We start from the raw sequence: 11,471 nt of genomic DNA on the forward strand, positions 1-11,471 counted from the left end.
AATAAACTGGACTCCATACTAGTGAATCTATTCTCCAAACTAATTGTTGCAATACTTTGACAATAAAATTACATTTCCCATGGCTTAGAATTTAAGGACTTGTTTCCCTCGACTTCCTTGTTTTCCCATTGATTTTCCAAGAGCTATATAAAAATCATTAAAAGGTACCATCTCCATCCTGTATGAGAATAGACCAACATCAGTACACTGTCAAGATAATGATATTTTGCTTTATATTTAAGAGAATTATTAGTACAGCTACAGACTCACCTACCCCCAACCCAAAAAAATAAAAACAAAAAAGAGAAGGAAAATATTCGACATAATAATATATTAATAGCTGTCTCTTTCTCAGGTCACTTTACTATCACCAAACAATTCACACGTTTCCTTTCTCAGGGGTTCTGTTTACTCGTGGTAGTTGTACAATCATTCAAAATGTTTAGATTTATTAAGGGCCCGTTTGGCCATAATTTATTTTTTTACTTTTTTCGATTTTTTTTAATTACTTTTTTGGGATTCAGTATTTGGCAATAAAAATTCTAATTTCACTTAAAGTTGAATTTCAGAATTTTTCGAAAATTTGAAAAACTTCAAAAAGCTATTTTTTCAAAATTTTCACTTCAAATCAGTCACAAAAAATTCAAAACATATATTCATGCTCAAACACAACTCTGATTTTCAAATATCATTTTCACTCAAATTCTTTTTTATTTTTTTCTGAAATTTCACAATTTTTATGTCCCCCACTAAACAATGATCCCCCATTTTCTCGCTTGCGAAGTATCAGAGTTCCAACCCATTGCAGTTTATAACGTCACATTCATATTATTTGTCTTTTAAGATCTCTATGCACCCTTATAAAATATTCTTTTTTGTCCCCACTTTAATTGATTTTTGTAATTTTTTTTATAGTTCACGATATTTAATTTTTTTCGTATATCAAATAGAAATTAATTTCTTTTTTCCAAAGTTACCTTGGAGTAAAGAACCTAGGAGTATTTGTTATATTTTTAATGAACAAATTAAGATTAATATTGTCAATTTTATTATTAATTAATACTACAAGATGAGTTCCTTAATATGTGTGAAAATATTCCATTAAAATGGACATGAAGGATTACATAATAAATTAAATCATACGAGTATTTAGTCTAAACTAATACTCCCTCTATTTACTTTTACTTGTCCAGTATTCTAAAAATAGATTTTCATATTTACTTGTAACTTTTAGCATATTAAGAGAAGACAATTTTTTTTTTCCTGTTATACCCACCGTATTAATTACTCATTTCAAATCATTCTCTCAAATCTATTAAAAATATGCACCAATTAATATGGGTATCATGATAAATTATGTACTTCATTTATTATTTCTTAAGAGGTGTGCAAAGTCCATAGTCGACAAGTAAAAGTGAACGGATGGAGTATTTACTCCCTCCGGTCCACAATAAGTGACTTTTTTGTCTTTGGTACACCCCTTAAGAAAATTCTAACTCCTAAAAAAAAAATTTGATTATATTACCCTTAATTAAAATTTGTATATTGTTAACTTGACACATTGAGATTCGTAAATAAGGGCAAATTTGACAAATTAAAGTTAATTCATTCTTGATTATGTAAAAATGATACTTATTTTGAATTAAAATAAAAAGGCCAAAAAGTCACTTGTTATGGATAGGAGGGAGTACCTCTCGTCAAATGTCTCACATAATTAATATTCCACTTATTGGAATTATTAGATTTATAAAAACATTATTTAATGGCTTCTTATTTTCTAACATATCAAATATTTAGAGACACATTCAATTTGTTAAAACGAACTAATGTTTGGCACCGAAAAATGTATTATCTTGTTCCAAATGACTGATAAATGTTTTTGTACTCCTTTTGCTTAATGTTTTTTCATCTACCATCGCCTCTCCAACCTTTTTAGTCTAATTCTCTACTTTTGCTGACCCTTGGCCTTTAGTATAGTATTAACTAAAATGTACTTCCTTGGTTGCATTTTATTTTATATTATTTTTTTCTTAGCCCATTTTAAAAATAATGATATTGTTTTAATATTTCTTTAATGAAAAGTTTTTACAGTCCATACAAATAATATGACATGTTTAAAATCATAATTTTTAAAAATTTTATGGTACATAAATATGTGACATTTTTTAGATCACAAACTTAAGAGTTTTTCTTTATTTCTTAACCATACAAATTAAAATTAAGGAGTTTACTTCTTATTAATATGCTTCACAGTCCAAACTATCCTTTCACGTGCATATGACTTGGGAATATAAAGAACAAGTAAAAAAGAACTTACTCATATTTCAGTTTTCCAACACGAGCTAGGGCCAAGAGATAATCGATCCAATCCCTATATTTTGCTTGATCTAATTTCCATTCTTGTAACCAGAATCCTTTCAACGTAATATCCTTCAACAAAAATCCCATTAAATATCTGGCATTCTTTCTCTAATCCAATTATATAACAATAAAAAATAATTAATGTTTATTAATAGTCCCATTTCTCTGTTTGAAACTAACCTTGAATACGAAATATGAAGTAGATACAGTAACTGGCTCTTTCGACATCCCTCCGTATGTAACCATAGTACCACCTTGCCTGGAAAGAACATGCAGTGAGAAGTTAATTATAATTAATCACTTATAATTGAAAGCTGAATACTTTAACTTAAGAAGAAAATTAAATTGAAAATAGCTGTCTTACTTCAAGAATTTGACGACCAAAGTAGCAGCATTGCCACCAACACAGTTCAAACCCAAAATAGGTTCAGATATATCACCCTAGATCATGCAACAAAAAACAAGAAGTTAATTGTAATCAATTATCATCCTTGAAACGTAAGGTTAATTTCGCATATGATCACTAAGTTAAATCCAATATACTAGTAACATTGTAATATTATTTTCTATTACATTAAAGAAATACATAATTTAACTAATATAACTTATCGTTATAGTAGTTTTTGAATATACCATCATAGTGGATAAGAAAGAGAGTTTTGGAGCAACGGTAAAGTTTATTTTCATGTAACCTATAGGTCACGAGTTCGAGCCATGTAATCAGCCACTGATGTTTGCATCAGAATATATGCTTCCAACATCACATCACCTTGGGGTGCGGTCCTTCCCCGCATCCTGCGTGAACGCGAGATGCTTTGTGCACCGAGCTGCCCCTTTTCCCTGTCATCGTGGATAAATTTTACTCCCTCCGGTCCATTTTAATTATTTTTTTGGTATTTTTCTTGTGGTCCATAATATTTGATTTTTTCAGATATCAAGAGAATTAATTTCTTTTTTCCAAAGTTGCCCTTGGAATAAAGAGCCGATGAGTATTTGTTATATTTTTAATGAACAAATTAAGGTTAATATGGTCATTTTTATTGTTAATTAATGCAAAAATATAAAATATTTAATATGTGTTAAAACAGCTAAAATAATTAATTAAAATGGACCGATGGGAATAGTAACTTTATTGTTAGTGAATACAATTTTTTGTGATTTTTAATGGCTAAAATACAGTGACCGTGCGAGAAAATTATCAACTCACATGCAATCAAAAACGAAAATTAAATGAGTTTTAGTATAATAATACCAGGAGACTTTTGACACGTTTGACATTCAACTCTTTCTCAGTAAACACCTTATCAGCACCAATTTTCTTTAATTTTTCTTTAACTTCATCAGATCCTGGCTTATCTCTGATGATATTAATGCTATAAATTCCACGAAGTCGAGCTAGCTGAATAATACATTGCCCCGTAATACTTGTGGCTCCATTTTGCACAATCGAGTCTCCTATTTATGGAAATTAAACACACAAATTAATGAGTAAAAAAAGAGAGGGAATTAAACAATAAAACACTAAGTAATTAATTAAAGAGATTTGACAAATTAACCTGGTTTTAAAGTAACAAACTCATCGAGCATTCTCAAGGCGCTCACTGGATTTACAGAAACAGTGGCAGCATATTCTATTGGCGTGCTTTTATCAATTTTGTGCCACATACTTTCTTCTTGTACAATGTAGGTTTGCCATGACCCTGAGCACAACATAAAGCTACAACATTAATTAATTATCGCATTTAACTTATATATACTGATCATGCAAAGAATTTTTACAGTTATCACATTGTAATTTAACGTTTTGTAGCTGATCGTCTACTTTATTTAAGAGTTATTAATTACCCTTATTATAGACAATTTTTTGTTGCTACAATTTTTAATATTATTTGATAGTACATAAATTTTTTATACCGTCAGTATATAGAAGCTGCGTCGATCTTACATCCTGATGCAATGTAGAAACAATTCACTATAGACTTGTGTTACGCATAGATAATAATGATTAAGCAAGAGAAGTCTACATCCAAATATATGTGGTGTATTTATTGGTTTTGTCTGAATAATTTTTTTACCAGAGTAATGAATCTGTAAAATATGGTAATTATAAGACACATAAAATATTACCTTGAATATAAGGGAAACGGATAACCAAATCTCCAGGTGAAAGAGCCTTAACAGCATAGCCAACAGAATGTATAATTCCCACCCCTTCCCCTCCACCAATTATTGGTAGTGGTGACTGGTCTGGATATACTCCTGTTGATCAATTAATTATTCAGCAAAATTTAAGAAGTATATATTATTCTAATAATATTCAGAAACTATTTAATACTAAATAGTAAATAGGGATAGAAAAAGAGACTAAAAGAGTAAAGAATAAAAGCAAAATGTGATGAGTCAATTCGTCCCGAGCGCCATTAAGATTAAATACTATTCTCTCTAGTCCACTTTAGTTGGTTTTTTTGGCCATTTTTTTGTAGTCCATAATATTTAATTTTTTTAGATATCAAGAAGTAATTAATTTCTTTTTTTCAAAGTTACCGTTGAAGTAAAGAGCCTAAGAGTTTTTTCTTATATTTTAAGGAATAAATTAAGATTAATATGATTAATTTTATTATTAATTAATGTTAAAAGATAAATTCCTTAATATACGTGAAAACAATAAAAAAAATCAATTAAAATAGACCGAAATATATTACTCGGAACAGAATCCGATCCAATACGTACTTAATTAATGCTATCCCAACAAAATATCGAGTCAAATCCTATTTTAAATGCCAGACCCTGAGATTATAATAAAACAAAAAGATTTGCTGCAGAATAAAAACTCTTAGATATTACTTCAAAATCCAACTAGTGATCAATTAATGTTTATCATGCATATATAGTTATTTTACAAATAATCTGATTATATAAATATAAAATATTTTTCAAATCTTCAATGTATAAAACTTAAGCTCCAAATAAAAATAGATCACGCTTTGACTTTCCTTATTTTTTTCTTTTCTTGTCCTTTCTAATCCCACTTTAAAGGCAGAAAAAAAATAATTTGAACCCCCCTCCACCCCCCTTGTCGGAGCTACTTCTATAGAAGGGGTGTTAATTTGACACCCCTTCATAAAAAATTACACCGTGTAGAGAGGTTAAATTTTTTTAATATGTATATATACTCAGTGGCGGAGCAAAATTTTTTATTAAGGGGTGTTAAAATATATAAAAGTAACATACCAGAAAATTAAGGGGAGTCAATACATTGTATATACATACAAATTATTATTTTTACCTACCTACACAGTGTTGTAGGCATGCAAAATTTATTGGATTTAAATTCAATAAAATAATTTGGATATTTTAAATATATTAGTTCAAATAAATATTATGGGCTAATATAATTGGATTAATTACTTAAATCCAATAAATATTGACTAGGCTAGCCCATTTAGTTGGTCCACGAATGATGAGTCCACTTCATTAGGCTCAATATGTCATCTTCCTAGAGGCCCAGCTTGGTGTCACGTGTCAAATGATGTGGCACGCCAAGTCAAACGGAAGAGCCAATAGGATCATGCCATGTGTCAAAATGACAAGTCATGCCAAGATAAATTAAAAGGCTAATGAAACCGCGCCACATGTGCAAGTGACATGTTCTGACCAATCAAATGTGGCTTTGTCACTCTGCAATCTGATTGGTCTGAAGGAGTTCATCACAACTCTTCCCTCCCACAACTATAAATAAGGGTATTCATAACTCAAAAAATGGACTAGAAGTTATAACAAGAAGCAAGAGAGAGCTCGTGAATCAAACGCTGTAAATTTCTCTACAAGTTTCAAGCTTTAAGCAATCAAGTTCAAGTTCAAGAAATCAAGTTCAAGCTCAAGAACGAAGAACAAATCAAGATTCGAGAAGTACGAGTTCAAATCAAAGTTCGTGCTAGTAAATTCAAGATCATCGTTCGTGACAACAAATATAGATTCAAGATCAATCTCAAAGGCGCTTGAATTTATTTACTATTGAAAAGAAGAATTAGAGGATTGATAGAGATTGTACACTCATATTACTTGAAATCAAATACTACGATTATTGTAATATTTTCGGTCTCGATTATTTTCTTGACGCAAATTTATTGTCTACAAATTCTGGAACACCCAATGGGACCATCTCTACCTCCCATCTCTTCTTTTCTATGTTCAAGAACAAGATCTAACAATTCGATCATGGAAAAACAACTTGCAAATTTGACCAAAGCACTTGAGAAGTTGGCCAAGTATATGAAGGATCGAGATACTCGCCTCGAAAAGTTAGCAAGTGAGATCGAGAGCTTAGCAGAAGCAATATCAATTCAAGCACTTGTAGAGCTTTCCGAAGATAAAGAAGATGGAGAATTCTCTGCGAGGCAAACAATCGTGGGCAAAGAGATCCAAGTTTCTTTAGAAGGTCTAATTCATGTTGATCAATTGAAGGACTTCATCATGGGGACAATTAAAGATAAAATTGATCATTCGATTAAATCTTCCCTCACATATGCAAAGTAATACACACAACAGATTGATAACTTGAAGATGCCTACTGGATATCAACCTCCAAAGCTTCAACAATTTTATGGAAAAGAAAATCCCAAGCAACATGTGATGCATTTCGTCGAGACATGTAACAACACTGGGACTTATGCATTCGATTGGTACACAGATCTCGAACCTGGTTCTATTGATTATTGAGAGCAGTTGGAACAAGAGTTTTTCAATCATTTTTATAGCACAATACACATCGTAATCATGATCGAACTTACAAACACTCATCAAGGAAAGGATGAGCCAGTTATTGACTTTATCAATCGCCGGAGGAACTTAAGCCTCAACTGCAAAGATCACCTTAGGAAAATTTCTGGCATCGAAATGTGCATTCAAGGCATGCATTAGAGTCTTCGCTATATCTTACAAGGCATAAAGCCCAAAATATTTGAAGAACTAGCAACTCGTGCGCATGATATAGAATTGAGTATGGCTACAAATGGAGATCAAAGGTTTCTTGGCTTTGAACCGCATGATGAAATAGAAGCACACGATGCTGAGAATGAGGGCTAGTATTCATCCGAAGATGAAACTGAAAATTCCATGCATGTTGAAATGCTCCTTGACGCATGAGCCTAAACTGCAAGTCGTAACGCTCCTTAACGCACGAGCCTAAACTGCAAGTTATAATGCTCCTCAATACACGAGCCTAAACTGCATGTTGCAATGCTCCTTAACGCATGAGCCTAAACTGCAAGTTATAATGCTTCTTAGTATATGGGTATATATTGTATGTCACGAAACTCTCTAATTTTGAACTAAATCTTTAAGGCATAAAGCTCTTCGAATTCGAGCAAAGTCTTCCAGTTGTAGAGCTCTTCAAATTTGGGTAAAGTGTTTAAGTCGCAAAGCTCTTCAAATACGAGCAAAGACTCAAGTCTAAAGATCTTCAAAGGTGAACAAGGACTTCAAATCACAAAGTTTTTTAAATTCGAGCCAAACTTCAAGATGTTAAAATTCGGCAAAGTCTTCAAGTTATAAAACTCTTAAAATTTGAGCAAAGCGTTAAAGTTGCAAAGCTCTTCAACTTTAAGCTAAATCTTCAAGTCACGAAGCTCTTCAAATTCGAGTGGAACTTCAAGTTGCAAAACTCTTCAAAATTGAGCAAGTCTTGAAGTTATGAAACATTTCGAATTGTAAGCTAAATCTTTAAATTACAACGCTCCGGACGCACGAGCCTAAAATTCAGGCCATAAAGCTTTTCAAATTCGAGCAAAATCTTCAAGTTGCAAAGCTCCTCAGAACACGAGCTTAAATTGCAAGTCGCTATGCTACTTAACACACGAGCATAAACTGCATGTTACTTCTGACCCGCAAGAGTATAAATTGTGTACGACCCAAAAAAAGTCCGTTGGGTTGAAAAGCTCGAAAGAGGCGGCCTGGGCAAAAGTTTAGCAAATTAAAAAAAAAAGAAGTCTGCTAGGTTGAAAACCTCGAAAGAGGCGGCCTAGGCAAAAGTTAGGACTATTAAATAAAAAACACTCACCCATTCTGAACTTGATCATCTTCACCGTAGTACGTAGGCAGCTTAGAGTTTCATTTTGAGTTCAGTCGAATAAGTTCAAAATATACATATTGCCCCAATTGTTGTTCAAGTGAAGTATGACGAAATGTAATCCATGCAATCAATACTTGAAAATCGAGCTAAAACATCATTCTTCTGTTGAATTTTGGATCCCATTATTAAAGAGGGCAAGCCTTCATAGTAAATTGGTACTTCAATGGGACGATTTTATGAGGATGCCAATTATTTACATTGAAGTTTGGAGATTCGCTATGTCTTCAAGTTCGCCAAACCTTCAAGTTTTTGGTCTTCAAGTTGAAGTGTTTAATTACTCCAAGTCTTTTTTGAAGTCTTCGAATTTGTCAAGCCTCCAAGTTGAAGTCTACAAACCCACCAAGTCTTCAAGACGACCGATCTTCTAGTTAAAATTTTCAGATCCGCTAGTTCTTCAAGTTGAAGTTTTCAAGTCCACCTCCCTTCAAGTTGAAGTCTACAAGTCTGTTAGTCTTTAAGTTGAGGTATTCAAGCCCTCCAACTCTTCAAGTCCACCGATCTTCAAGTTGAAGTCCTTAAGTTCGCCACTCTTCAAATTGAGTTGTTTAAGCCTTCCAAGCCTTTAAGTTGAAGTCTACAAGTCTGTTAATTCTTCAAGTTGAAGTTTAAAGTCCACCGCTCTTCAAGTTGACACGTCATAGTCCGCCCAAATCTTTAAATCCGTCAAATCATTAAGTTTGTCAGTCTTCAAGTTGAAGTCCATAAATCCACCAATATTTTAAGTTGAGGCTTTATAATTTTTTTAAATATATATATATATATATACTCAGCGGCAGAGCTAGAATTTTCATTAAGGATTGTCAAAATATATAAATGTAAACATAGGAAAAAATTAAGGGGAGACAATACATAATATATATACATATAAATTATTATTTTTACCTACCTACACAGTGTTGTAGGCATGCAAAATTTATTGGATTTAAATTCAATAAAATAATTTGGATATTTTAAATATATTAGCTCAAATAAATATTATGGGCTAATATAATTGGATTAATTACTTAAGTCCAATAAATATTGACTAGGCTAGCCCGTTTAGTTGGGCTACAAAGGATGAGCCCACTTCATTAGGCCTAATATGTCATCTTCCTAGAGACCCAGTTTGGTGCCACGTGTCAAATGACGTGGCACGCTAAGTCAAACGGAAGAGCCAATAGGATCATGCCATGTGTTAAAATGACAAGGCATGCCAAAATAAATTAAAAGGCCAATGACACCGCGCCACATGTGCAAGTGACATGTTCTCACCAATCAAATGTGGCTTTATCACTCTGCAATCTGATTGGTCTGAAGGAGTTTGTTCTCATCACAACTCTTCACTCCCATAACTATAAATAGGGGTATTCATAACTCAGAAAAGGGACCAGAAGTTATAACAAGAAGCATGAGAGAGCTCGTGGATCAAATGCTGTAAATTTTTCTACAAGTTTCAAACTTTAAGCAATCAAGTTCAAGCTCAAGAACGAAGAACAAATCAAGATTCGAGGAGTACGAGTTCAAATCAAAGTTCGTGCTAGTAAATTCAAGATCATTGTTCGTGACAACAAATATAGATTCAAGATCAAACTCAAAGGCGCTTGAATTTATTTACTATTGAAAAGAAGAATGTGAGGATTCATAGAGATTGTACAATCATATTACTTGAAATCAAATACTATTATTGTTGTAATATTTTCGGTCTCGATTATTTTCTTGACGCAAATTTATTGTCTACAAGTGTATTCTTCCCGCGAAGGGGTGTCATTTGATACCCCTTCCTATAATGTCATTTGACACCCCTTCCTATAAGGTGGCTCCGCCACTGTATATACTATATGTTGAATCCCCTTAACTTTTTCGTATGTTTACTTCTTTATATTTTGAGAGTCCTTAGTGAAGAACTTTCCTCAGCCACAGCCCCACCCCAAAACACCACATACACTCAAATGTTAGTGAGAATTGGTACTGTTAGGTCCTGGGTTCGAGTCACGCTGGAGGGGAAGTGTGGAAACACTATAGATTCTCCTAATTTGGGAGGAGTTTTAAAAAAAAAAGAAAAAAAAAAGGCAAGTGAGGCTTGCTCAATTGGTAAAAGCACCTCCACCTATGACCGTTAGGTCCTGGGTTCGAGTTACCCTAGAGGGAAAGTGTAAAAACACTATACATTATCCTAATTTGGGAGGGGTGTTTAAAAAAAAGTGAGAAGTGGTCCACGTAAGCCATTAAATAAGTTTTACATTTTTATTCTTTTTCCCTAAATAACATTATGAAGCTATTGCCACATTTTATTTTTTTATTTTTTGTATGTTGACATGTTACGTTTTCTCCATGCTTTAATTTTGTTAAAAGATGGCCAAACAACATAGTTAGTAATATATATCGAACCTTCTATTTTGTTGATATCTGCAGGATTAATTGGAGCCGCAAGCATTCTAACGCACACGTCGTTTTCTGTGATCTTCACCGGCGGAATTTCAGTGAGTCTGCATTAATTAAATAAAAAAGATTACACTTAATTCCATAAAACAGAAATATATCTATAGAGTACTTTAACTTTTATATAATGATAGTATAAAATAATTATTTAGCGGTGAGTTTTGACCTAGTGGCGGTGTCAGGTGGGCCGTGGTGATCGTAGACAACAGCCGTAGATGGCGGAGACATGGTGGCCGGAAAATCTCCGGCTAAGTAATGTGATTGCTGTGACGACATAGTCCTCTATCTGTAGTCTAACTCTCTGAAAATGGGCTAGATGTTGCTACTTAAATAGTGGTGAATGGTGAGAAAGAAATTAATTAGCAACGGTTCTTTTCAATTATGAAAATCTATACACTAAATCTGATATAGTAACTGGGAATAAAAACAGGTAAATTGTTAGAATGAAATTAATTCACACTGATTGTGTAAATATTTGCATCAAATTAAAATTATTATACTTACTTATCTCTTACCTTATCTAGACATATTTTGGTATGTTACTTATGAGAGCAAAACAGAA

General features: G+C 32.7%; 1 protein-coding gene across 1 annotated transcript; it reads right to left on the minus strand.

The window, feature by feature from the left end:
- On the minus strand, window positions 1-11,189 carry LOC107769030 (enoyl-[acyl-carrier-protein] reductase, mitochondrial-like). Its single transcript, XM_016588206.2, has 9 exons — window positions 11,076-11,189; window positions 10,859-10,956; window positions 4,489-4,620; window positions 3,918-4,061; window positions 3,614-3,816; window positions 2,726-2,802; window positions 2,542-2,620; window positions 2,318-2,430; window positions 1-178 (listed from the first exon to the last, which is right to left on the minus strand). Exons 1-9 carry the CDS (start codon window positions 11,183-11,185, stop codon window positions 85-87), a joined length of 1,050 nt encoding a protein of 349 aa, XP_016443692.2. The 5' UTR covers window positions 11,186-11,189; the 3' UTR covers window positions 1-84.
- Between the last annotated feature and the right edge of the window lie 282 nt (window positions 11,190-11,471).

Source organism: Nicotiana tabacum, chromosome 9, assembly GCF_000715075.1.
Source record: "Nicotiana tabacum cultivar K326 chromosome 9, ASM71507v2, whole genome shotgun sequence".
NCBI classification, from domain to species: Eukaryota; Viridiplantae; Streptophyta; class Magnoliopsida; order Solanales; family Solanaceae; genus Nicotiana; species Nicotiana tabacum.

What these genes read in the sequence shown, in the direction of transcription:
- LOC107769030 (XM_016588206.2), bottom strand. Translation starts at nt 11,185, where the DNA reads ATGTCGTCACAGCAATCACATTACTTAGCCGGAGATTTTCCGGCCACC. An exon ending in CCGTTTCCCTTATATTCAAG is followed by an intron (nt 4,062 to 4,488) that starts GTAATATTTTAT and finishes TGTTGTGCTCAG; the next exon opens with GGTCATGGCAAACCTACATT. An exon ending in CTTCATATTTCGTATTCAAG is followed by an intron (nt 2,431 to 2,541) that starts GTTAGTTTCAAA and finishes TTTTTGTTGAAG; the next exon opens with GATATTACGTTGAAAGGATT.